Source organism: Lutra lutra, chromosome 1 (assembly GCF_902655055.1).
Source record: "Lutra lutra chromosome 1, mLutLut1.2, whole genome shotgun sequence".
Classification (NCBI taxonomy): domain Eukaryota; kingdom Metazoa; phylum Chordata; class Mammalia; order Carnivora; family Mustelidae; genus Lutra; species Lutra lutra.
This window is the reverse complement of record NC_062278.1, coordinates 209426065-209454036: the sequence shown is the minus strand read 5'-3', so window position 1 is coordinate 209454036 and position 27972 is coordinate 209426065. Positions and strand designations below refer to the sequence as shown.

The window sequence follows — 27972 nt, the reverse complement described above, 5'->3', positions numbered from 1 at the left end:
TGCTCTCTTTCCAGCCCCCACTGAAAATGCATGAAGGAGGAAGGGAAAAGAGAGCAGCACGAGGGGCACCTGGGTGGCTCAGTGGGTTAAAGCCTCTGCCTTTGGCTCAGGTCATGATCCCAGGGTCCTGGAATCGAGCCCCGCATCGGGCTCTCTGCTCAGCGGGGAGCCTGCTTCCTCCTCTCTCTCTGCCTGCTTCTCTGCCTACTTGTAATCTCTGTCAAATAAATGAATAAAATCTTAAAAAAAAAAAAAAGAGCAGCACGATCTAATGCTGAAAGCAGACACAGTGACTATCTTACAGAATCCAAGGAAATGGGGACCCAGGCCATAGCACCCCCCGGCCCAGAGCTCAGAGGCTCAGAGACCTCACAGAAGGGGCTCCTGCAGGGCTGTCCCCGCTCTGCTCTGGGGCTGTGGGGAAGGAACCCACAGTGTGTCCTAGGAGGCCAGGCTGCTCCAGCCACACCTGGACCACGGGATGGACAGAGGTGTGGCCTCAGGAGACTGAGGAAACAGAGGGGCCCATGGGGGGTGTGGAGAAACCTCAGCAGCCCTCCTGAGGGGACGGAGCCACTCAGAAAAGCCTTGAAGGGCTGCACCGAGGCCTCCAGGTAACAAATGTCAGAGTCCAAAAGACACAAGAGAAAGCATCTGAAAGCAAAGAGAGACTCTCTACGCAAATGAAAACTTTAAATCCACAACAGAAACACCACCCTCAATATCCCCAAAAAGACAAAGTACTTGAATAGAATTTCTCCAAAGATGATACACAAATGGCCAATAAGCACACGAACAAGTACGTGTGATTGGTCATCAGGAAAATGCAAGTCAGAACCACAAGGAGATATTACCTCACACCCACTAGGAGGGCTGGAATAAAACAAAACAAGAACGGAAAAGAACAAGTGTTGGTGAGAAAGTGGGGGAAACTAGAAACCTCTGTGTGTCACTGGAGCGGGAGCTGTTGTGGAAAAGAGTCTGGCTGTTTCGCAAAAACCTCAACTCCACTCCTCCTTGAGAGATAGGAGAATCCCCGTCCATACATATCCTCGTACACAAATGTTCACAGGACCCCAGCCACAATGCTGGGAGGCGGAGATGGCCCCAGGGTGCATCAGCAGACTAGACAACTGTGGCGGATCTCCACGCACACCAGATACCCACGCAGCATATGTAAAGGAATGAAGCTCTGATACACGTTACGGCCTATGTGAACCCTAACCATACACAGATAGAAGGCAGTCACAAAAGGCCAAAGATCCCAAAGTCCCAAAGATCCCACTGATAGGAAACATACAGAACAGGCAAATCCACAGAGACCGAAAGATTGGTGGTTGCTAGGGGCTGGGGGGAGGGGGCACGGGAGTATCTGCTGACATTTGGGGTTCCATTTTAGGGCACGTGTTCTGGAACTAGTACAGGTAGCAGCTGTACAACACTGCAAATGTAATTCACACCACTGAATTGTGAGAAAGAAGAACAAGGCTGGAGGCCTCACAATCCCAGATTTCAAGATCTACTCTAAAGCCGTAATAGTCAACACAGTATGGCCTTAACATGAAAGACAAGACACAAGGGGGAGTGACTACAGGGCTGGGCACGGCTGCTGAGGCCTCGCAGTGCCCTGGAACACCCGGGACAGGACGGGCCCCAGCAGCCCCTCACACAGGAAACAGAAACACAGAGGAAGAATCAAAATGATGGTGGCAGCAGGTGTCCATGTAGAGCCGAGCCTCAGGGGCCCAGGCTGACCCTGGATGCATCAGCATACTTAGGTCAGGTATGATTTTGAAGAAGCTGTAGGAAAAGGAGGCAGCCCAGTTTCTCGGTGATACCAATCCTCAGCGACAGAAATACCCCAAGGCCTTATTTTTCCTTCTTGCTGCGAGACTTCAAGAACCACTATAAATTGGGTTTTCTTCAGGGAGGGAACAACCTAAACTGAAGGAAAAAAAGTGCACAGACAGGTGGCTGGGTAACCTTCAGTGCGGTTGCTGGCATCGAGGATGCCGACGGTGACCTTCACACACCAACCAGACCAAGCTTCCAAGGACAGCAGGTGCTGCTGGCAACAAGTGGTTTCTGGCACGGCTGATCCCCAAGCAGGGCCCCGGTGCTGGCCTTGCTGGTCCAGGTGAAGGCTGAGAGCCCTGGGTTCACACAAGGCCCGGCAGCTCACTCATCGGAGCAGGGAGGAACAGGGAGGAGGAGCCCGGAATGACACAAAGCTCCAGAGCCAAGATTCCTACTGACCCACCTACACACCAACACACAACAAGGCTACCTGGTCTCGGCCACGCTCCTTCTGGAGCACTCTGTGCGGCCAAGGCCCTCGGGTTGAGAACAGCAGCTACCCAGCAAGAGACTCTGAAGGGAGGGCAGGAATAGCCTTGCAGTGTCCCTAATGCGTGCTTGTCACCTCAAAGCACTTTGGTGGGTAAATTTGACCAATTTAACACCAGACTCTTTGTCCAAAAATGTCTGATGGATCAAAACACCTGTAGGTGGGGTGCCTGGGTGGCTCAGTGGGTTAAAGCCTCTGCCTTCGGCCCAGGTCATGATCTCAGAGTCCTGGGATCGAGCCCCACATCGGGCTCTCTGCTCAGCGGGGAGCCTGCTTCCTCCTCTCTCTCTGCCTGCCTCTCTGCCTACTTATAATCTCTGTCTGTCAAATAAATAAATAAAATCTTTAAAAAAAAAAAAAAAAAAAAAAAAAAAAAAACACCTGTAGGTGACAGAACCAACCCCAGGCGCGTTTAGCTGCTGCAACAGGAAACGCCAGAAAGAGGATGGGGGTGGGAGCGGTCTTCTGCTGAGAACAGCTCCTCAAGCCCCCCATGACCTTCGGACAGTCGGAGCGGTGACCCCAGGCTGGCTCAGAAGCAGGTACTGGTTTGGGGAGGAGTGCCCTGCAGGGCTGAGGAGGAACTCCGGGTTCACCTAGAGTTGCCCCAAGTCTACATGCAATTACTGCTGTAAACAGCTGAGCTTTTTAAAAAAAAAAAAAAAAAACCCACAACCACATAAATAACTCAAGTCCCTGAGAAATCATTTAAAGACTAATTAGTGTATCAGCCAGTTCCGAGCGACGCTTCACAGCCTGCGCTCCTGTCAGGCATCGGCTGAGAAGGAAATCATTAACTGCTCGCCTGAGCCAGGCAGGGGCCTACTTAACCACTCCTCCCCCGAGCCACCAAGTCCACTCCTGACCTCGGGTCCCAATTAATCTGAAAGGGAATGTGTTTAATTAATGCTACTTAATCACGCCTGTGGGGAGTTTTGTTTTGCTTTGTTTCTCTCTGCTTCAAGTTCTTGGGAGGTTCTTTTAAAGAAGGAGGCGGCCTGTAGCTCAAGCCTGTGGGGCTGAGCAGGTTTTGGAAGGGCACTTGACGGGAAAGGAAGCATGGAACAAGCAGAGCGGACCGAAGCGTCCTGTGTGGGCACTTTGGGGCTGTGGTACATGACTTGCACCCTTCACTCCACTCAGCAGGTGCTGGCCCGACCCTGAAGTGTCCCAGGTAGTGGGAAAGACTGCAGAGAGTCTCCACAGATCCCTCCATCCTGCTCAAGGGCCCTATGACCTTTGGGACCACACAAGGCCACCCTAGCACCCTCAGGATGCCATCTGTCCCAGAACCAGGGTGCGGGGACATGCCCAGGCACAGGAGGCGGCATTACCGGACAAGCATCCGCTTCAACAGCTGCTGGTCCCCTTCCGAGTAGCCAGGCCAGTCCTTCTGCACGTCCTTATATACACAGTCCTTCAACGTGCACGTACCATCCTTGGCATTCACGTTGGCCACCTGTAAGACAGAGACAGGATCACCTTGCCGGAAGCCTAGGAGAGGCAGAAGCTACTGAAAGTAGGTGATGGAGGCTGGGGGGCAGAGACACACAAGAGGAAAGAGGACAGCACTCCCCCAATCCCCTGCACACTGGGGCAACAAGCCTTGGGTTGCAAAAGGATCCGAACACCAGGTCCTGACACCCAGGTCTTACAGCTGCTGGAAGACACGTCGGCTCCAAAGCAGGACGGGCTGCCGTCTACACTCCCAGGACCCCAGCACCGGCCTCCCCTGTTATGGACTGAAGGTTTTCATCTTACCAAAATTCATGTTAAATCTCAGCACCCAAAATGAGGTATTAGGAGGTGGGGCCTCTGGGAGGTGATCAGGTCATCAGGGTGGAGCCCTCATGAATGGGACCAGTAAAAGAGACTCCCTGTAAAAGAGACTCCAGAAGCTCCCTCCCCACCCCTGCCATGTGGTAACACCTTGAGAAGACAGTCTGTGAACCGGGAAGGGGGTCTTCAGCAATCACCCAATCTTATGGTGCCTTGACCTTAAGACTTCCCAGCCTCCAGAACCGTAAGGAGTAAACATCTGTTGTTCATAAGCCTCCCAGTTTATGTTATTCCAGTAGAGCAGTCTGAAGAGACGGGACACCCCCTCTTGGACATGCACTCCCGTGGCAGAGACGGCGGCAGGTGGGGGAGCCAGGGCCCCCAGGGACCAGGCTAAGTCCATCTTCCCCGCAGCCAGCTAGCCCTGCTCAGGCTGATTAACTACGGCCAAGCTTGTCTCCAAGATGGCAAAGTTGGACTCAGAACGTCGACCTTAAGGGCACTTGAAGAAGTTCAGGCTCTGCTCCCAAGTGGGAGCCCCTGTGCCAGCCTCACTGGGCCCATGGCACGCACCTGCGGGGGAGCTGGTGTGACAGCAGCCGTTTTCACTACCACAGGCTTCTAAGGGGACTCCAGGTCACAAGGGTTTCCACAGGGAGCATTTTTTAATGGCTGAGTAATATTCCACCAAGCATCTGCACTGGATGCCATTTCCAGTTTCTCTGTAGCTTAAACAGACACCACTGTGTGCAGGTTCTCCCATGCTGGTGACGGTTTCCTTTGGCCAGCTTCCCAGAAGTGGGATGAGTGGGTCAAAGGCTCTGAACATTTTTACAGCTCTTGAAGCAGTTTGCTAAAATGCTTCCCAGAAGAGCCACCCACCTGTCCACACTCCCTCCCACAGAGGATGAGCCTCCGGGCTTCTCTGAGGCCCTGCCAGCACCGGAGACAGATGTTTTCACAGAAGGAAAAGAGAAGGTGCCTTTGAAGAGTGTGATTTCATCTGTGCTGCTCATCAGAATCCCTGATCCCTCGAGGGGGGCTGGGGAGGGGAGGCTGGAAATGACCAGCCCATGGTATCCCCCGAGACCTTCCCCTTCCTCAAGCTGCTGGGGTCCTGCTACTGCACCCAGTCCCCAGGGAGGACATGCTGGGTAGTAAATACAGAAGCACAAAGCAGACGGGGCCATTCAAAGAAAACAGAGTAGACAGGGGGGAATGTTCTGCCCACAGACACCAGATAAGCTGCCCCACAGAAGGCTGCTGAATCCGAATCAACCAGAGAAGCTGGAGCCCAGCACGGGGCCTCTCTGATACCGAGCAAGGGCTGGGAGCAACGGCAGCATCTCAGAGGTTAGAAAAGCAGGCACCCCGGGCAGAATGACATCAGTACCAACAGATCCCCAGCTCTTCAAAAACCGAGCCTGGCCTGCTGGCGGCACTCGAGGGTTGCTCAGAGGGTAAATCTCAGATGTTAACTGTGTGCTTGGTCAGCCAAGTTCCACATTCTGCATTTGAGGGGCTCATGTGCTTCTTCTTTATTCTGGGCACAAACAGGGCGAGAGAGGAAGATGGGAGCAAGGGCCACTTCCAAGAATGCCACAGTAGGGGGTGATGGCAGCCTGACCGGCCAGCAGTGTGAGCTGCAGTACACCCAGGGACAATGCTGGCTCACGTCTAAAGACCCGGCATTTTGCCAGCCCTGCCTCATTCTCTCCGAGTTCCAGCCCAGGGGAAGGGCCTCCACTGTGCCTCCTTTGAGTTCCCAAGGATAAGGCTGACACCTGTGACCTTCCAAGGAAACCAATCCCCTCAGAACATCATTCCTGGTTCTGGAGCTTTCCGGATGCTTTGATAGGCCCCTCTGCCAAAGAAAACTTCTGAGCCATGAAGCTATACGTCTATCTTCTAAACAGGCCTTGGGCCAACTCGTATGCTCAGAGGGAGAACTGCGAAGCTTGGTCCTCACCTCCGGGCGCGGGAGAGTGGCTCAAGAGGCCAAATCCAGGGGCACCTGGGTGGCTCAGTTGGTCAGGCAGCTGACTCCTGATTTCATCATGATCTCAGGGTCGTGAGATCGAGCCCCGTGTTGGGCTCCGTGCTGGACATGGAGCCTGCTTAGAATTCTTTCTCCCTCTGCCCACCTCCCTCCTGCCTTCACGCGAACCCTTAAAACAAAAGAGGCCATATCCAGAGTTTCCGGCAAGTGGCGCCCCTGAGGCCAGAGTCTCAGTGACACAAGGGGCAGCGAGCCCCATAGCTCATCTTCAGACACAACTACTCATTATCACAGCATGTGAGTTTTGCGCTGTCTGTGCGCCCAGAGCGTCTGAGGCAGGATGTAAGGGCAACAAGTGAGCTGGAGGACAGAACCCCTCGAGGTTCAACCATGCCTCCTCCACAGGACAGGACTGTCCACTGCCAGCCAAGTGGACCTCTCGGCAGGGCCCCAAGGCAGCTGCATGGTCCAGCTGACGTGGTGAGGCCAGAACAAGCTGTTCACCTTCCCGGGGGTCCTCCAGCTCCCTCCACAGGCTCTGGGAGACAGGGAAGGGCATAGGGGAAGCGGCCAGGCCTACAGCTCTTGCTCCGAGGCCTGAGCTCTTCCATAATAGCAGGCTCCATGTGCTGACATCACGTTCCCCCCAGCTCAGCCTCTCACCCCGCATGAGGCGCTGCAGTCAAGCTGTGGCTGCGCACAGCAGCCCGAGGGTCCACTAGTGAAGCCCCTTGCCCAGGGCTGCAGCTGGAGAGTGGCAGGAAAGCTGCCTGACTGAGGAGGCTGAGCTCTGCGGTTACCCAGGCTTCTCTGGATTCTACAATCACTGGGCAACTGATGTCCAGGATCCTGTGTGCTGTGCCTGCTGCCTGTGTGTTTGCAGACGGTGCAGACTAGGGTGCTGACCTCACACTGACCAACCTCAGGGCCACTGGACAGCAAGCACCACGACCAGGGACATGTCCGTGACAGCCCTAAGCACGTCCTAACCGAGAAGGCCGAGGCTCTGAGGCAGGCTGAGACTCCTGGAAGAGACCCCAGGAAGGGCCCTTCCCAAGCCTCCCTGTGTCCAGACCCGGTGCAGGAGCCACTCAAGGCTGACTGGACCCTCAACCTGGCCCCGGGCAAGCACGAACCTGCTGGAGGAGGCCATCCAGCGCATCCTTGTCCGCCTGGGCCAGGCCGTCCTTCTGCAGCCGCAGCAACAGCTCGGCCTTCCGGTAGGGCCTCAGCGCCAGGAGGTGCAGCACCCGGTCGCGGAAAGGCCTCTGAGACACCCCACTGCCCCCGCTAATGCCACCAACATTGCTCTTCTTGATGGCACTGGCCAGGTTGATGGGGGTCGCCCGCTTCCGAGAAGGGACAGCGTCCGTGGCCCCCGGGGCTGGTTTCCGAAACTGAACCTTCTTGCCTGCAACAAGAGCCAAGGCATTAGGGATGTGAGGGGCTGAGGGGTGTCCCTCAGTGTCCCTCTGCCTGGGGCGGATGCCAAGTTCGGAACGAGTGCAAGGATGCGCACCGATGGCCGCCAGCCCCAGGGGAAGGCAGTCTGAGCCGGGCCCTGCCTGGGCGGCTCAGTGGAGACCCAGGACAGCTAAGAGCACCACCTGCTGACCGCACATAGCTCAGCAGGGGTTTGCAGGGCCCCCAGCGTCAGAAGCTGGAGCTACAGGAGACAGAATGGACTTCATCACCGGCAGCCCAACCACTACAGGGAGAGGGGGCCGATAGTAAAAAGAGTGGGGTTCCTGAATGGTCCAAGTCAGGTGCCCCCAGAGCCTACACATCACAGCACTGTGCTGGCCCCACAGGATCCCCCATTCACTTTTATGAAAAAGGAGGACTGAACAAAGGCATCGGGCCGCTTGGGTAGCTTCTCTGGAGATGCCGGGAGGTAAGAGCAGCTCCCTGGCTGCAGTCCCATCAAGCACTTCTTGGGCAGACATGGCTATGCTCAGAGTCCCAGGGGCAGCAGCCAGATCCCCCCACCCTTCCAGAGCAAATAGACTCCAGCTCTGCTCTGGACGAAGGGGTCTCTGCTCGGAAACTGTGAACTCCACTCTGGACAGCAGCACCGCCCCTGAGGAACATGCACGGCCAAGGGCAGGCAGTGCATGCCTCATGAACTTGGGCCAGAAAGCTCTCCGTGAGGACTTTTGGTTGTTTGTTTTTGTTCTCATCCCTTAAATCTCATTTGTCAAATTAACACAGGAAGAAGTGCTATCAGAATCCTCAGGGTCAGGCCTAATTAGGGTCAGCAAGAGGCCTGACACAGTGGGACATGCATGTCTGTCTTCAGAGGCCAGGGGACAAGTGCTTCCACCAGAACCGAAACCACTGCAAAATTCTTGCTGTACCCTAAGTGACCAAAGAAGTCGCATTTCTGTCCCAGTTTTAGGCTAAAGGATCAGAAATCTATGAAGATGTGTAGGCACGTTCACGTTTGCACATCGAGGTGACAGCAGGCAGGGGAAGCATGCTGGGATTCTGGCTGCAGCTCTGCGGGTGTGGGGGGTGGGCTCCGTCCCCAGCAGTGGCTCACATCCCAGAGCACAGGCTCCCACAGCACGCACAGCCACGTCCGCCCGGATGCAGCATTCACTGGCAGCACGGACTCCTGCAAGGACGTCTGGGGTTTTGTCCAGAGTCAATCCCACCGCCAAGCCCGTGAAATCACATGCTCCTCTGCGGGGGTCTTTGAAATCCTCCTACCTTTTCTTAAAAAAGAAAAGCCCTCAAAGCCATTTGCTGTAAGCCACTTCGTGTCTCCCTCAGGCCTAACACCCTTCCTCCTGACCTTGAATCCTGATGACTCATGAATTTGTCTGGGCCTAGGTGCTGGGAAGCCTAAAGCAGCCACAGAGCTTCCTAAGTAAATACACTCTCCACATAGAGGGTGTCTCAACTTCACCAAAACTGCTTCCAAACAGATGATGCACTGCCAGGGCCTTCTCATCCGGCAGGGGTCAACACATCTCCTTCCCAGGTGCGACCCGACAGCCCCTCACTCGCCCCAACCCAGCAGCAGGCCTCTTGCCACAGGGTACGTCTCGCCATGTGCACCTTGCCACTGGCTGTGTCGGTCTTGGGGAAGAGTTGGGCAGGCAGGTGAGGGCAGGGGTGGCCACTAGAGGAGGACAAACCGCAGCCCTCAAGGAGCACTCTCTCTCTGACAGGTAGAGATCCCTGAGGCCAGAGCCTAGGAGAGGGGCCCGTGGATTTGGAATTCCTAGAGTTCTTGGGGCTCTTATCCAAACTGGGCAATGAACAGATGTCACAGCCCCCAGCTGACTCATCCAGTGTAATGGGGCCTTCCTTTTTGACCCAACAACAACCTGGCTCACCCTGCTTGGGGTCACACCCATCAACCCATACCTCCAGCTCCTGGCCAGGACAGGCCCTGAGTCTCTCCCGCTCTCCCGCCACCCCGCCACAGGTGCCCAGCAGGCACGAACCCCTGACAGGTGGGAGTCCCGGGCCTCATCCTCACCCAGGTAGCGGCCTCCAGCCTTGATGACAATGGCCCCACGGCTCCGTGTCTCCTCTTCGGCCTGTGCCATGCTCTGCCGTGCTTTCTGGTAGGAGTCGTCGGTGGCACACACTGTGATTTTGTCCTGGATGCTGCCCAGGCAGTCCAGGTGAACATCCCCGCGGCTGTAAGATAAGGGGCCAGGAGCCAAGGTGAACTCCTGGGATGACAAGGACAGACGGTCTAGGAGCCCGTGCCGCCCCCCACCCCACGACCCCCAGTTGGGAAATGGGGTCAGGGCTAACTTGAGCAGCATGTTTCCACATGGCACGTCTCGATCTGGAAGAAACAAGGGAACCCAGGCCCCTGGGCAGAGGCAGCAGCAGGCCAGAACCTGTACCCACGCCCCGGACACGGTGAAACCAGCAGCAAGGCTCATGCGGAGAAAGGAAGGAGGCACTGGGCCAGCCTGGCTGGCTCAGCATGTAGAGCATGAGGCTCTCCATCTCGTGGTCCTGAGTTTAAGGCCCATGTTGTGTATAGAGATTATTTAAATAAATAAACTTATGTAAAAAAAGAAGAAGAAGAAGAAAAAGAAGGGGGCACTGGGCCCGGGTGGGACCTCACCTGGAGACATATTGCTGGATGCAGTCGAAGCTGCCCTGGGGGCTGTCACGGCCAATGTTGGAGAGGTAGAAGGAGAACGTCCGTGCCTCTGTGGGGCAGTCAGGCTGGGGGATGGAGATGTGCTGTGCAGAGAATGGGAGACATCACTGGGAGGTTCACAACACAGGGGTATGGGGGTGGGGAACCATGGAATGGCCCATCCACTGGACCCCAGACCATCCCACAACTTGACACAATGAGAATGTGCTAGCACTTTCTAAGCAGCAATGGCATTTCGGTCTGAGGAGCGCAGAGTGCTTAACATACACCCAGAGACAGGGATTCCCAGCTTGATCTGGGCCATGACCCAGCTTCCTGCCCAGCATATGGGGCAGGTCTGACCTGGGACATGCGTGAAGATGAAATGAGACAAGATGGGCATCAGGAGCCATCAGGGCACACGGAGCAGCCAAGATGCCCCAATCCTTGCTCCCCTGTGTGATGCAGACTCCACCTGAGTGTCCGTCACTGCCTGGCAGGCCCTGAGGGGCTCATGGATGGGCAGCACTCACCCCAACAAATCAGGAACATGGTTAGATGTGACACAGGATGAATGTCTTGGTTAATGTAAACCTCACTTTGGGCAGTGCCTCTGCAGAAAGGATGGCTAGCCTGGCTAGCAGACAGACAGCAATGATTCCACCCAAGGTGCAGGGCTCAGCACAGGTGGGACAGCCTTGTGTCCAGAGGCTACTGAAGGATTCCAGACCTGCCCTCCCTCAGTGAGGTCCTAGGGGCTACGGAGGGACTTGTAGGAAGACCCCATGTTCTGGTTGCTGGCCCATATTCAGGGTACAGGATGGGCCTCTAGAGCCCTGTCACCAGTGGTCACCCCTCATAAAGTAATCCCTGGGTTTTGGGTGCTAGAGCTCATCACAGCTGGCAAACGCACAAGGGGGCACGAGTGGTAAATGGAGGTTAAGGGGATAGGCAGGCTGCATTCCGGTCTCACCCCCAGGCTGCCAAACCACCTCGGTATGCCCAAGCCCTGTTTCCTCTCCAACGAGGTGAGCACGCAAACACGCTTCATCAGCCCCGGACAGAACACGGCGCAGCTGAATTCCACCCCTGCTCCGCTGTCACAGGTAAATCAGGGCAGTTCAGCCTGTCTGACACTGAGGACACAGTGGCTCAGGCCATAAGAAGGGATGCTGCTCCTGACCCAGCTCCACGGCCTCCCTGCCTCTCCCCTCAGGGTGGTGCATGGACCCGCAGGGAACTTGCATATGCACCTGGCCTACAGTTGGTCCCCAAATACTGAGTGACCTGCCCAGCATACAGTCAGTCCCTGCCCCAAGGAGAGGTCCGGATATGCACAGTGAGAGCCAGCCTGGCTCAGAGTGGCTCCCAGACCCTGCAGTGGGGGCCTGTCCTGCCCGCATGTGGGATCTCCTTTCCAACACATGGGGCTACCCTGCGCTTCCACTCATCCCTTCTTGTGTGTGACTCCTGTTTTCCTTTATAGAAGTAGCAGGAAACACGCTGCCCAGAGGCCAAGGTTCAGGCTGCTAAGGGTCACTGCAGGAGATGCACCCAGAGCCAGACGCACACCGACACAGTGGCCCAAAATGCCATAGGACGCCCACGTGCCACCAAGTCAGCAAATCAAAAGCAGCTTCCAGTGGAGCCAGACACCTGCTGCCAGGGCGGGGCAGGGGGGCGCTTTCTTCACCTCTCTCTTGAACCTCTCCCTTATCCCATCCTGGCTCTGGTGGAGACATGGCCTCCCCAGGTGGCATTTTCCACCTCAGTCTGCTCAGGACAGCGACTAGGCTGCGCCCCTAAGAGGAGGGAAGGAGATCAGGTCTGACTCCCAAAGTGACCGTGCTTCTCTCTGGGTAGGGCCTGTGGGGACTCTTCACTCTGACTCTTACCCCACCTAAACCTTTACCATGCAGGTGGGTATGCCCACTTTCAAAATTCATTCTAGAAGCGGGGGTCCCAGCACAGAGCCTAGAAGTTGGTTTGTGTAGCTCCTGGAGCCATAGGACGATAAGGAACCCAGGGGATGAAACTGATGGACGAGAACGTGATGCTGCCCATGACAGGGGAGGACGCACATTGAGGTCTTTGGTATCCTTGAAGACAAAGCGGGGAGCACCCATGTCGGGGAGGGAGGGAAGTAGAAGGGAGGTTTGCCAGGGGCCTGGTGTGGCCCGTTCTGTCAGTCCCAGCTCCTTCCCAGCACTACCACGGCCTGTGGAATCGCCTGGTTAACAGGCTGCTTTGCCAGCTCCCAAGTGACAATGGTTACTGGTTACCAGTCACCAGGAACCAGGCAAGGAAATTAGCCAGCGGGGCATGAACAGCCCAGGAGTGCATGGCTTTCTCTGGGTCAGCTAAGAGCTTGGCACATGTTCCAGGATGTGGCCCGAAACTCAGCCCTGCTTGGCTGGACCATGTGCCTTCCAGACCGAGTCTCAGCTGCCCCCACGGGGGGCACCATATGGCCCTCAGGTGGCCTGAGCACACAGGTTTGGGTGTGTCTGATGACAGCCTGGACTCTGGGTTAGGTCACTATTAACCTAATCCAGCATCTGTGCACACAGACCTGGAGCAGCAAATGGGTCTATCCTTCCTTTGTGGCCCTGAGTGCTTCTGAGGTCTGCAAGGGGGCATGGGTTCCTGCCTTTGAAATCTGTCCCAAGCAGGGCCTGCCTCTGCGGTCCCCCACCACCCCCACCGGCCCCGGTCTGCAGGGCCTCGTCTGTGGTGCAGGTGGGGGCTGTGAAAAGACACAGCAAGTCTTGGGGGCAAAAACTGGTGGGGGAAAGCACCTGATATTCCATCTGGGCAAGAACGAGGGCAACAGGCATGTACAGGAACCCAAACGTCAACGGACCAGGAGCTTCTCTCTCTCTGGCCAGAGGAGTTTGTAGACATCACTTGTTTTCCTCCTTACTGTCACTTCCTAAGGAAGCTTCAGAATAAAACGTATTCTGGGTAAAGAGAACTACCATTCCTGAACTGGACTTCCAAGAGCAAAGCGCCCTCTTCCACCCAGGGGCACTCCCTCAGCCCCAGCCCCAGGATGCACCGCAAGCACCTGCCTGCATTCCAAAAGCCGCCCTCAAGTGCTCACTGACCCGGGAGGCTCAGGAGAGGGAGCGCACAGCCCCTGCACTCTGTTCAACCCTGGCACATGGTTGGCCCCCAACTCGGAAACCCCCCATTTTATAAATTTTTTTTAAAAATTTATTTAACAGAGATCACAAGTAGGCAGAGAGGCAGGCAGAGAGAGAGGAGGAAGCAGGCTCCCTGCTGAGCAGAGAGCCTGAGGCGGGGCTCGATCCCAGCACCCCGGGACTATGACCTGAGCCGAAGGCAGAAGCTTCAACCCACTGAGCCACCCAGGCACCCCAGAAACTCCCCATTTTAGAAAGTTTTTAGACCGTTTCCAAATTGCCCCTGTTACAAACGACGCAGCAGCAGGCACCTAGTGGCTCAATCTTGTGTGTATTCTTACCTGCAGAGACGGCTCCTGGCCACACACACAAAAACTGGTCAAACACCTCATACCAGAGCTGTCAAACCTCATTCTAGAAAGTGCAGCTGAGGCTCCTGGCACAGTGCAGGGAAATGCCAAGACCCTTCACAGCCCTGGATGCCAACCCTACTTCTCTTTTTTCATCAACTGAAGAGTTTCAGGGTGGGGCTGGCCAGGTGGGGGTTTTTCTTCCCCTCTGGAGCTGACTTTTCACAGCTGTCAGAGGTTAACAACTTAGAAGTGACCACCAGAGACCACAGGGGCCCATGTCAGCCAGCGTAGTGTCTAAGACAAGGCCGAGAATGCAAGCACAAACACGTACTCAGCAAATGAAACAAGGATGAACATCTTGCTGGGGCACATGACACCCTTGAGGCCCAACATGCTAGAGGCGGGCCAGGCTCTCTGGACGCCATGGCAAATGCCATTAGTCACTCCAAGGAAGTGGCCAACACCAGGGCCCAGGTGCACACCTCCCTGGGCAGGTTGGGCTCATGGTGCTTGCAAGCATAGGCAGGAAAGTGGCCAGACCAAGTGGCACCCCCTACCCGGGCGGCCTCCAATGCTATAGCCTAATGCTGGTGTGTGCACAGAGGGGACACACATAAGAGGCTGAGCGAGCTCATTCTGGGCTGCAGGGAAGACACTGGTTCTCCTAAGGACTCATTAATGGCACACACATGACCCCTGAGGCAGAGAGCCCATCTCCTGGGCAAGGAGGCTGAGGTATGGTGAAAAGAATTGGCCGAGCCCCCTGAGCTCAGGAGCCCACAAATGGGGTCTCAATCTTCAGTCTGTCAGCTTCATGGGGCTCTGGGAAAGAGGGTCCCCGTCACCCTACAAGGAGCCAAACATGGAATCAGCCCATGTACCATGAAAAATGAATGAACCTGCCCAGCCCCACCCCATTGACCACTGTCCAGCCTACCTTACTGGTTCATCTCCAGCCCCAGCCATCCACGAGCGGCTGAGCAACCAGAAGTGGGAGGTGAGAGCCCGGATGCCCTGCGTCTTCCTGCAGCAAGGTGACTATGTGGATGTGGCCTGCTATGTGCCTAGCACCACGCCAGGCCCGTCACAACTGGCAGCGAGGAGGGGACGCATCCCATCAATGCCCAGGAGGAGAAGGACAAGGTTAAGAAAACAGATGGCAGGCCTAGTGCCTGACACCTCACGGCAAGCAGGGAAAGAAGAGCATTCCTCCTCGCCATTTGGCATCCTCCAGCCCTCACACAGGCTTGCACAGGGAAAAACCTCCTAGTGGAGAATTGTAGTCTGGCCTCCCCGGAGCTGTAGCACGGGACCTCTGTACCCTCAGAACCCTCTAGAAACTCTGTAACATATGAGAAAAATCCAAAAAGAAGAAAAAGCAGGTAAAACATGATTCTAAATCTGAGGTGGAGGGCCTCCAAGTTAAATGGATGTGGTTCTCAGGCTTTGCACAGAAATTTCAGTAACACAAGGCAGGGCCCAAGAGGACCTCGTGGTGCTTCTGTGCTTTTTGTGAGTGGTCGTGTGGTGTCTTGCTGACCAGAAAATGCTGCTCACTAGATAAGCCACAGAATTCAGTGGCCCTTTCCATGGATCCACTTGCTCTTCTTTCCCGGACTGCTGAGGGCACAGCAGGATCACTGGCCACCAGAGGGCGCCATGAAGGCTAGCCTGGCAGGAAGCCCAGGGAGTCCTGCCCCCAACACTGACCTCTGCCCTTGGGGAAATGTCCCAGGGAAGACAAAGGGAAAGCTGCCACAAGACTCGGGAAGGGGCCCAACAAAGATGTGGATGTCCCAGAGGAGACACTGCGGGGGGAGCAGGGAGTCTGGGGCCTTTCAGGGAGTCTTGCTGACCTTGACAGGTCTTGGCATAATGGTCAGTTCAGTTCACATATGCACCTGGCCAGGCCACAGCCCCAAGTGACACCTTGAACGCTAATCTGGATGGAGGTATTCTGTAGATGTGGTGACATCCACGACCAGCTGATTTTAAGAAAATGACCCTCAATGGTCTGAGTGGGCCTCATCCAATCAGCTGAAGAGCTTAAGAGGGAAACTGAGGTTTCCCTGGGGACAAAGAAGCTCTCCTGTGTACCACAGTGTCCATTCCTGCCTGCCCCATAGATGGACTTCAGCCTCACCAGCCCCACAACTGTGGGAACCAATGCCTTACAATGTACCTTCAGGTATCTTTGCATCTGCACACAGACACATGGATCTTCTACAGGCCCTTCTACAGGCCCTGTCTCTCTAGAGCATGCTGGCAGGGGGTGAAACCCACAGACCTCCTCCATAAGGAGGCAGCCGGCCAGCTGTCAGGTGGAAACTGACTCAGACACTTGCAGCAACACTTCAGATTTAAAAAAAAAAGAATTGCAATAAAGACCAGAAAAAAACCTGAAATGTTCCAAGGCATGTTTGGTGGGTGAAGGATACGGGGATGGGGGATGTCCAAGCCTTGGGGGGCAAGGATTGTGGACAACTCATCCTTCCTTTTATTCTCCAATTTTTCTGTAAGATGGTCATTTAGAATGAAATAAATGCGTTTCAGAAAACATGGAGTGCTCAGTTTCTATAACAACCCCCTTCCCCCATCAGTAGCCCAGTACTAAAATCAGACACCCATGGTCCCAGGTGTACCAACAGACCAGGTCCTGGGGAGGCCACAGCTCCAGGCCTGCTTGGCCCCTGGGACACCCCTGTTTTGAATCATCGCAGAGATGAGATGAGAACAGAGACCTGGGGGTCTGGGAGTCAGCTATGCATTGGCTACAGGAAGGAAGGGGAGACTGAGGGACTGCTGAATAGAAAAGCTGCATTCATCCCAGAGAGCCTCTTGGTATGGCCCTGGTGGGACCAACCTGGCAGACCTTAGCTCGGCCCAGCACCTGCCCTGACACACAGAAATGGGACCAAAATGCTGTCCCCAGCCTGCTTCCACACGCAGCAGGCCAGACAGTCCAGAGAGCGCGCTGCCACAATTCCGGATGTGCTTAAGACAAAGAACACTCACCCCTTGACTTCCGTGAAATCGGATTGATGGTCTCAGTGAAACAGACTCCTGCAAAAAAGCAAAATGGGAAAATGTCAATAAAGATACCTCGAAATCCAAGACTCACTTCCCAGTTATAGAAAGAGTAGGGCAGGGCGCCTGGGTGACTCAGTGGGTTAAGCCTCTGCCTTCGGCTCAGGGCAGGATCTCAGGGTTCTGGGATTAAGGCCCGCATCAGGCTCTCTGCTCAGCAGGGAGCCTGCTTCCCCCTCTCTCTCTGCCTGCCTCTGCATACTTGTGATCTCTCTGTTAAATAAAGAAATAAAAAATCTTAAAAAAAAAAAAAAGAGTAGGTAAGGACAGTGTTTTCAGAAGAGGCAAGAGAAAACACACACGCATCTAAAAATCACAGGAAAGGTCTCTGGAGCAGGATTTTGAAGGCTCAGTAGGAGTTCCTGGACGGCACGGGGGCAGGTAGATGAGAGGTCATAATGGAGACACAGGCAATGGGCAGCCCCTCACTGTTCCCCCCAGACCAACATCAGCCCAGACCACCCTGCCCCGGAGACACCCCCGGGAATCGCGATGGATGAGCACCGCTGGCCAGAAGGCTCCCAGGACAGGGCCCAAGGCCTGCTCACCCCCACATGACAGCTTCAGAGCAGTTTGTCACTGAGCCTGGGGTGGCGGAATTTCCAAATGTCACAAGAAAAAATATACATAAAAACTCAAAATACTTTAAGCTTCAGCTATTCAGAGATCAGCCTTCTGTTAGAATTTCAGAAAGAACATGGATCCAGATGGAGGGTCGCACCTAACTCTTTCTCACCCATCTTGGGCCCGAGCACCCACCTTCTGTACAACACATTATCACCCCATGGCATGGCCCTCGTTTGTCATCAGAACCGCTTCCCTTGGGGCGACTGGGTGGCTCAGTGGGTTGGGCCGCTCCTTCGGCTCAGGTCATGATCTCAGGGTCCTGGGATCGAGTCCCGCATCGGGCTCTCTGCTCAGCAGGGAGCCTGTTCCTCCTCTCTCTCTCTGCCTGCCTCTCTGTCTACTTGTGATCTCTGTCTGTCAAATAAATAAATAAAATCTTAAAAAAAAAAAAGAACCGCTTCCCTCTGCCCCCAAACCCTCCTTGCTTCTGTGCCCATTGTCCTCCGCAGCCTCCTCCAGATGGCTGGGCCTCCCATCTCCATCCAAGTCTGCCCTCGGGTCTGCACCCCAGCCTGATTGGCAGTGAGAGGAGGCACCCCCAGCTGGTCCCCACGCTCCTAGACCCCAGGTATCTGGAGTGACTACTTGTCTGCTCCCCACCCAGACCCTCAGTGGGTGAAGTAGCTCTCTAGAATCACGGGAAGGACCAACCAACTCTCGACGTGCATGGTTCCGTCAGGGGCTCGGCTGAGGGCTGTGGTCGTATGAGGCAGGCATGGCCCACACAAGCCACGCATGTGCTCCCCCCCAACCCATACTTTGTTTACCAAGAGCTCACTCTTTTGCCAAATCTCAAGGACTCTTGTCATCTGCAGCAGCTTGTCAGTGAACTTGGGGCAGAATTCCAAATGTCCTGAGAGACCACACCAAGCACCAGCACTTATCTGACACCCTAGAAACCAGCTGACACTTCCTACACAGCCTACACTTCCAAAGCACGTCACCTCTCACTGCCAGGCTGTCAGACATGGGACATCCTCCAGCCCCTCATCCAGCTCCAGGACTGGAAACCAGCCCCTGCCTCGGAGGGTCACTGTGCTTCGAAGACAGAGGCCAGGCTTCCCCAAAGCAGGCTCAGGACCAGCTGACCCATCCTATAAGCTATGATCACCCCCTACGCTGACGTTCAGAGAATAAGAAACAGCACCTGTGGGGTCCCTGGCCCGGCTGGGCCCTTGGAGACACAACATTTAAGAGGTCTTTGCTTGGGATTAGGTTAAAGACAGAGACCAAAAAGAAAACCTGCAGGTGGCCGATGAGCTCACAAGAAGATGCAGGTTTCGCAGGAGATACCATGCACTTATCAGGATGGCTAAACCAATAAGGCCAAGACCCAACACACTGGTGGGAGCTCACACAGCAAAGCCACTGTGGAAAATGGTCTGGTAGTTTCTAAAAAAGGTTAAACAGTTACCATATGACCCCGCATTTCCAAAACTCAAAGGGACAGACCCAAGAGAAATTAAAATATAGGTCTACACGAAAACATAGGTACAGATGTGCACAGCAGAATTACTCGCAGGATCCAAAAGGCAGCAACAACCCAAGCATCCACCAACCAGCGGACTGGGTAACAAGAGAAAACTACCCCGAAGGAAAGGAACAAACTCCGGGTAGACACATGGACAAACCTCAAAGCCACTGCCTAGTAAGTAAGCATGCCTCCACACAGGACACCCTGCACCATGTGACTCTGCTCACATACGTGTCCAGGAAAGGCAAAACCAAAGAGACAGAAAGCAGATCAGTGAGTGTCTGGGCCACGGGCAGGAGCAGGGAGTGGCTGCAGGAGGCAAGGTCTAGGGCAGTGTGTTAACACTCACAGACTCTACACCTAAAATGGGTAAGTTCCACCGACCCTCAGCACACCTCCGTGACAGCTGCGACCTGCCCTCAGGCTCACGGAGGGTCTTTCTCTGCAGACTCCTGGGCAATCACCTGAACCCAGAAGATTCCTGAACACCCAGGGGAGATATTCCAGTCTGTAACCATTTCCAGTGCAGGATATAGAGCAGATGGAAGAAAACAGCAGAAGACACACGAACATCACAGCTAAGGCAAAGCAGTCCTCGGGAACTCTCTACCTACCTTACCTGATCGTCAAAGACAGGAAGGCAGGCTGCTCCTGGCAGAGAGAACAGCAGGCACAAAGCCCAGAGCAGACACACGGGATGCCACATTGGCAGAGAGCTCCTGGGGCTTCCTTCTCGGACCCCTAGGTCTGCAGGCCCAGACCCCCATGTGAGCCAGCCTGGGGCTAACTCAAGGGCCGTGTGTGTCTGCTATCAACACAGGGCAAGGCCTGTGGGCTCTAGGGGCTTGGGGGACAGGGGCCATGATAACGGTAATGATGCAAGTCTGGATTTAGAGTAATAATGGGGAGGAACCTGAAAGGGCACATCTCCCCAGAAGGAACCCCACCAGGGCAGCCCCAGCAGTGCCTGGGCACCAACAACCAGCACCCCCACCAGCTGGTATGGTGGGCCACCCTCCCCCTGGACCACATGCTCCCCGTGGGCCATCTGGTAAAGCATTTAACTGGTTTGGAAGCTGTCAAGCAAGTTATCTAGAAGACTCCTTTCCTGCAGTCACTCATTCCCCAACAGCCGTGACTTTACCCACTGGAGAAGCTGGCAGAGAGGCCCAAAAGCCCAGGCTTTCTCAACAATGCCAAGTACATGTCCCCACGCGGGCTATCGTCACAGAACCAGGCCCCTGGTTCTCATGGTGACTCCTCCCTTCAGCAGGAGAACCAGGCCCTTCTGGTCAACAGCAGAGCCGTTCACATATCCTATCACATACGTACCTGGGTGACTCCCCACAGGCCCCGTCCATAGCCCCTAACAAAAAGAGGCACCAGGACCGGACCCAGCTATGTTCCACCAGCCCTGTGCAGGCAGGGGCATAGAGGCCCCACCTGCTAAGACATTAGAACAAAGGGAGAAGCAGCCCCCAGTGCCCTCACACTCACTGGATGACACGATGTGCTCTAACGGCTCTCAGGCCACGCCACCCAGCAGTGGACAGCTGGTCACAGTCCTAGCCACATTTACAGGCCCAGCAGGACCCACCCTCAGGGTTAACGAGGCTGCCTGACTCAGCTCCTCCACCCCAGGGCGGACTACCTTGACCTTTTGTGCAAACTCTTCCACATGGGGCACCTGTTCACCACTGTGCCCACCGCCCCCCCGCCCCACTTAAGATTTCCAGGAGGGGGGCGCCTGGGTGGCTCAGTGGGTTAAGCCGCTGCCTTCGGCTCAGGTCATGATCCCAGGTCCTGGGTTCAAGCCCCGCATCGGGCTTTCTGCTCAGCGGGGAGCCTGCTTCCTCCTCTCTCTCTGCCTGCCTCTCTGCCTGCTTGTGATTTCTCTCTGTCAAATAAATAAATAAAATCTTTAAAAAAAAAAAAAAAAAAGATTTCCAGGAGGAACCATAGGTCCCAGTTGGGGGTCCTCTCCTGGGGCTGCAGGAATCTGATTTGGAGTGTCCTGCACACCGGCATGTGACCACCCCACCTGCCACAAACTCCCAGCTCAGAGGCCCAGCAACATTTCAATGAAGGGTAATGAAATTAAAATTGTTATGAAAATGCTTAAGAAAAGAGAAATCTCTAAAGAGTTCTAAAATGTACTAAAACCGCTTGTGTGTCTCTAACATCCACTCAAGTGGCCTTTGGCACACACTGTTTTGTTGTGGGGGGAGGTTTGCTACTTGCAATGGAAATCTGTTTTTAGATCAAAGTAAGGTTTTTATTTTTCTAAACAAAGGTTCTCGGCTATTTACTATAAAGCAAATATATTTAATTTGAATGACTCAAAATACATCAAGCCTATCACCTCCAAGAACCTACTGGAATAAAGCTGGCTGCATAATTCATCAATTCTTAACCTTCCCTCTGAGTCAGGTTCAGGGTGGGGCAGGCAGGCTCAGGAGAACCCCAAATGCTGTAGACCCCTGTGGCAGTCTCTGCCTGCCCAGCTCACTGCCTTAAGAAACCTTCCAGATCAAGGGCTGGGGAGGCTGAAGGCACCGGATGTGTGGGCAGAGGCCCACGGAGGAGGGGGCAGTGCAGAAGGCTCTCCTGGAGCCTGCACTCGGGGCCTGGAGCTGCTCCCCTTGAAGGCTCAGGGGCAATCCCCCTAGGCAGGGCCCAGGGCCAGAGGATGTGGCCTAGGAGATGTGCCATATGTGTTGCTAGTCCAGGGGAGCCCTCATTGTACCCCACTCAGCAAGGGAGCAAAACTGGCCCTCAAGTAAAGGCTTCACCCAGTTCCCTTTACTAAAAAACTCAGAAACAAGCTTCCGCAGGATCAGCTGATCCACCACTAACCCAGCAGCCAGCAGCAGAACCAACGCACTTCAAGACAACGAAATCCACCACACGACCCCATGGAATTCACAACACTCAGTATCCGAAACCAAACCTCCAGATGTGTGAAGCCATAGGAAAATGTGACCCCCCTCTAACCCAGGAGAAAATTCAGCGAATGAAAACAGACTCACAAAGGACAGAGACAACGGAACTGAAAGACAAGGGTTTCACTTCAGAGCAACTACTAGCTTTGGAAAACGTTCAAGGACTTTAAAGAAACTTGAACTCATGAGAAGAGAAATATGAGGTATGAGAGAGCCACATGGAACTTCTAGAGCCGAGAAATGAAATATCTGGAAAGGAAAACTCACGAGGTAGGACTGATATTAGACAATGTGGAAGAAAAGGTTATGAACCTGGTGACAAACTACCAGAAACTATCCAAGATGAATCATACACAGAAAGAAGTCTACAGGAAAATGAACACAGCCTCAGTGAACCGTGGGATGATGGTACCAAGAGTTCCAACATATGCGTAACTGGAATCCCGTGAGCGTGGTATCCGAGGAAAGAATGGCCCAAATGTGAGGAACACAATAATTCCACAGATCCAAGGAGCACCAGCAGGAAAACAAAGCACCGTGTCACAGCAACACCATAAGCAAAACCGTCCGACCACTGACTGCCATGCTACGAACCAAGGAGCAAAGGTAAGACTCACAAGGCCAAGTGTCAGAAACAAGTGTGGAGGCCAAGGAAGGACACATCTGTAAAACACTGAAGAAGAACAGCGAATGCCAATGCCAGCAGCACTCCTCATCCAGTGAAGGAGAAGGGGAAACAAAAGCTTGTTCGGGCACACAAAGTCTGAGAGCATCTCTGCAATAGAGCTGCACTGCAAAGGAAGGTTCCAGAAGTCCTTCAGGAGGGACAGTGACACCAGATGGACGCGTGGATCTGCACACTGTTTTAAGAGCACCAGGGCACGGGGAGTGTGCATACGAACATGGAAGACTGTCTCGTGGTTACGTTTCTACAGACAATCACGGACTATTGAGGGCGTGAACAGTGACGAAGTACAGGATTTGGAAGTGCAGCCCTGAAAGGGTGGCAACGGGGCACAAGGACTGGGGTGGGCGGGGTGGGGAGATGGACGCAAACTATGCCAGGGTCCTGCCACCATATGACCTGCAGCACGAGGTTAACTGGAGGGCTGCGTTCCCCCAGTGCCAAGCTAACCCTGACCTCCCTGAACCATGGCTCTGGGGGAGTAGAGCAGCCAGGCTCTGTACATTTGCCTGCTAGACACACTGTCCGTGCACCTCTAGCATGGTGGGACCACTCGGCCCTTTACGCACTTGAGGGGTACTTCCCGAGTTCCTCGGGTCCCAGGCCAGGCCCACAGAGCATGGCAGGCAGGGCGGGACAACTGGACACAGACCACCCCACCACACGGCCATGAGGGCACATGAAGGATCAAGTGAGGGGTACGGCGCACACGGCCAGAGAGCAGACCTGACCAAGGACGGGCAGAGGCTGGTGTGGAGCAGCAGGACTGCCGAGGGAAGGTGGGACAGCGGCCCCAGGTAAGAAAACATGGTGCAAATGGAAGTCAGTGGCAGTGTGGCAGCTGTAGGCCTTCCCCCAGGCTCATGGACTTGCCCCAAGGGGTGGCACCAACAGTGTCCGTGAAGCAAACAGCCAGAGCCCTTGTCAGAGATGCCTTCTCAGTGGGACCCACGCTCACCCTCTGGACCCGCCAGGCCTGGCCCAGCCCCCAGCAGCTGGGACACCCTGGCAATGCATGGGTGCACCACGCTAACATGGCCGACCACGGCCTTCTAGCTGGCTATTCCCTGCAGGGGATGACAGCTCACGGGACCAGGGCCATACCATTTGTTAGGGGAGCCCTGTCACCCTATTACCTTGCCTCCTCAGCAGGACAAAAGGCAAAAGGCAGTGAACATGGCAAGGCCAGGAGGGTCCAACAGACCAGCCAGGGTGTTGCCCATTTCTCTGTTGCCTTGGCGGCTTTTGCGTTATTGCCCAGACTGTGACAAGCAAGTCACCAAGTGATGTAACTTTCTAGAACAGTCTCTGGCACATGGTACTACCTGTCTGCATGCATCACGCTCAGGGCCTGTGTGGGCTGTGCTTCAGGCTGGCAAAGTTACACACGATGCCTCTAGTCTCTGCAGACCTTTTTGAGGGGGTCACGTCACTCCCACCCCAGGCTCAGAGGTCACATCTGCCCCAGGGACCGAGCACCCCAGTGACCGCAGTGACTGCAGCAGGCATGGAGGGCCGCCCTCTGCCCCTGCTGGCCCCATCAGGACCCTGTGTAGCAGAGCCCCATCTCCGACTGGGCATGTGTGGGGTTTGAAACCAGGAGCTCAGTGGGACAAGTGGCACTGCTGGTGCTGTGCTTCAGCCAAGAGCCCGGCATGAGTCAGGAGGCCCGGTGGGGGCGGCCAGTGAAGCATCACCCCAGGACAGCCTGCGGTCTTTGGCCCAAGCAGCTCCCACAGGCATCCCAAAGGTGCTGATGCGGGCAGGAAGACAAAGGGAGCAGGTAGAGCAAGGGAACAGACAGCCCCTGCCCAAGACCCCACCACACTAGCACCAGGAGAGGGCGAGTGAGAACTTCACCACAGCCAGAATCCCCCTACAGCCCCCCACGGAGAAGAATGCTCCCTAGGTGGAGCCACAGGACAGAGCTTTCAAAATCCGCCCTGAGTCCAGGAAGCACCCTGGGTAAGGCACGGAGTTATGCTCCGGATTCTCAGGTGGGTGATCGTGCCCCGGGGACACAGGTGACATCCGGAGACATCCTTGGTTGGGGAGCAGGGCACTTCTGGAATCAGGTGCAACAGGGCCCAGGATGCTATGCCCCCAGCAGCCCCACCCCAGAGAGGCCCAGCCCCCAGCATCAGCAGTGCCAAGCCCAGAGCCCTGACCTAAGGCTGCCATGAGGAAAACAAAGGGGAAAGCAATTGTCAGAGTAGAACATGGGCCATAACGTGGGACAGTCCACGGGACAAATGACCTGGTTTCAACAGATGGATGGCACAAAAGGAAGAAGGATGGAGTGCTATAAATTACCAGGCTTGACATGCATACCACATGTGGCTCCTCATGGATCCCGCCACGTGAAGCCCCAGCGGACACAGCCTGCAAGGACGCCAGGGGCGGCGCTCAGGTGCTCACAGAGCGGCGGGAAGACCAGTCTGAAAACAGTCCGTGTCTGTTAACATTTAACTTGGTCTTGGAAAAAAACAGTGTGAAACAAAAAGACACCTGGGATTGTTTTATAAATGCACCAGCAAAACTAAACAAACAGAAGCGGGGAGGGCGCCGGGAGGAGTTGTGACCAGAAGGGCCAGGCTCTCACAGAGGGCAAGGCTGGGTGATGGCAGAGGGCCAAATGTTCTTCTCATCTCTGTCATCTCCACATGTTAGCATTCTCATGTGAAAAGTTTAAAATAAAAAGTGCACATGTACGAGACCTCTCAAGCCACACAGAACGGACATGGGGCAAAGCCAGTGAGAGAGACAAGCACAGAGGCTGCACATCATCTGGGGAAGGGGGACAGAGCCAGCAGAGGTAAGACAAGTGAGAACTGGCCTGACCTGGACAGAGCCTCACGATGCCCGCCATCGGCCCCACCTGGGAGCAGCACTGAACTCCACCCCTCCCAGCCGCCAAGTGCATGTTGGGCTCAGCGTCAGCTCTGCCTGGAGAGACATGCTCCTGGCAATCTGCAGGGCCTGACCCCCATGGCACAGAGGTGCCTGTGGAAAATGAACTGAAAAGAAGGCATATCTGTTCCTCCTTAAAGACTGTCTGTCTTGGGACGCCTGGGTGGCTCAGTTGGTTGGACGACTGCTTTCGGCGCAGGTCATGATCCCGGAGTCCCGGGATCGAGTCCCGCATCAGGCTCCCAGCTCCACGGGGAGTCTGCTTCTCCCTCTGACCTTCTCCTCGCTCATGCTCTCTCTCACTGCCTCTCTTTCAAATAAATAAATAAAATCTTTAAAAAAAAAAAAAAAGACTGTCTGTCTTGACAAAGCACAAGAGGAGTGCACCAGGACTTCTCAGGGGCTGCTATCAATCCATCACCCTCTCCTGAGCAGAATGTGGCCAGGAAAGGGGGCAGTTAAGTCCCGAGAAAAGGCCTGGCTGCCGACCTCCTGGCAACTGTTCCCCCCCTTTCCAGTAAAGCACAAACAATTGGGAAACTCCTTTCAAGGAATCCTCCCTGCAACTTCCTGGCAGACTCAGAGCAGGATGCCGAGGCTGTGGAGAGTTTAGACAGTGTCTGGGATGGTGAGGGGCCATTTCCGTGAAGTACAGAGAGGGAGAACGGCAACACACTGATCATTACATGGAGGGGCACATAAAAGCACGAAAAGAGGGGCGCCTGGGTGGGCTCAGTCGTTAAGCATCTGCCTTCGGCTCAGGTCAAGATCCTGGAGTCCTGGGATCGAGCTCCCTGCTTGGCGGGAAGCCCGCTTCTCCCTCTCCCACTCCCTCTGCTTGTGTTCCATCTGTCTCAATAAATAAATAAAATCTTGAAAAATAATAATAATAAAGGCAAGAAAAGAGATTCCAAGTGGCCAAGAGCCAGGTGTAAATCAGGACTACACAATGGCCAGCACAGCACATATTTCTATCTAAATTCATGGAGGGACATGTTTGAGGTTAAGAAAAGATTGAGGACTAGGAAAAAAAAAGATGCAAATCACCTTAAACTGTGACCCGGACACCCCCACCCCTGCGTGTTCTGTTTGCTCCTCTTGGGTCCTCAAAGAAAGGCAGACTAGAAAGGCCACCTTCTTTCCACTGATTTCCCTTGCCCACCTGTACTCCAACCCTCCGCCACCCCCGGTCCCTGGCGATCACAGATCTGTTTTCTGTCCCTACAGTTGAGCCTCTTCCCGGTTACATAAACTGAATTACATGGTCTTAGTTTCCTGTGGCCACTGTAACAAATCACCACAAACCTGGTAGCTGGAAACAAGAGAAGTATATCCTCTCCCAGTCCTGGAGGCCAGAAGTCTGAAATCAGCATTCCCCGGCTGAAATCCAGGTGTGGGTAGGGCCGCACTCTGCCCAGAGGCTCTTGGGGGTGAAACTTCCTCACTTCTTCCAGCCTCCTGGGACCCCTAGGGATCTCTTAGCTTGTGGCCACATCACCCCAACCTCTGCCTATGTGGTCATACCACCTTCTCTTCTTTGTCATATTTCTTTTTTTTTTTTTTTTAAGATTTTATTTATTTATTTGACAGAGAGAGAGCAAGCGAGCACAAGTAGGGGAGCAGCAGGCTCTCCGCTGAGCAGGGAGCCCGATGCGGGGCTCAATCCCAGAACCCTGGGATCATGACCTGAGCTGAAGGTAGAGGCTTAACCAACTGAGCCACCCAGGTGCCCCTTCCTGCCTCTTTCTTGCAGGGTCACTTGTGATTACATGTGGGGCCCAACCAGATAATCCAGGATGATTTTCCCATCTAAAGATTCTTAAGTCCCATCTACAAAGCCCTTTTTTCCATGTGAGGTCCCATTCACAAGTTCTAGGTGTTGAGTCCTGGACATTTATCAGACCCTTGTCCAGCTGACCATACAAACTGAGCAGAACGCCTTTGAGATTCATCTGTGCTGCTGTCTCCAGAGTCCCTTCCTTTGCACTGTTGTTGAGCTCCTGTGGTATACCAGTTTGTTCATCCATTCGCTGCCTGAAGAACACAAGCCTTGTCTCCTATTCTGGGGACAGATGAATGAAGCTGCCATAAACCTTCACACACGGATTTTGTATGGACATGAGTTTTCTTTTTACCCAAGAGCATAACTGGAAGGTCCTCTTGTAAGTGTCTTGTTTAACTCTACAAGAAGCTGCCAAACCACCTCCCAGTGTGGCCTCATCACTCTGCGTCCCACCAGCAGTGAGGGGGTCCAGCCGCTGCCCAGCTCTGTCCACACCAGCAGTGGGCAGTGTTGGCCATTCTCAGAGGTGGAAGTGGGAGCTCACTGGGACTTTAGTTTGCAATTCCTTATTGACCACTAATGTGGAGCGTCTTTCTTGGATTAATCTGCCATTCTTGTACCTTCGTGGTAAAGCTACATAAAGCTGTAGCGCATTTTTACAAACCCGTCGGGGCACCTGGGGGCTCAATGGGTTGAGCGTCTGCCTTCAGCTCAAGTCATGCTCCC

The 27972-nt window shown here is 54.6% G+C and overlaps 1 protein-coding gene across 1 annotated transcript in view; it reads right to left on the bottom strand.

Moving 5' to 3' along the window:
- ELL (elongation factor for RNA polymerase II) overlaps nt 1-27972 on the bottom strand; it is a 75420-nt gene that overhangs the window by 10686 nt on the left and 36762 nt on the right. Inside the window, exons 2-6 of the mRNA XM_047697121.1 lie at nt 16754-16801; nt 10222-10343; nt 9616-9779; nt 7262-7536; nt 3682-3806 (exon numbers count right to left, since the gene is read on the bottom strand). Coding sequence (XP_047553077.1) covers nt 3682-3806; nt 7262-7536; nt 9616-9779; nt 10222-10343; nt 16754-16801 — 734 coding nt within the window. The remainder of the gene's footprint in view (nt 1-3681; nt 3807-7261; nt 7537-9615; nt 9780-10221; nt 10344-16753; nt 16802-27972) is intronic.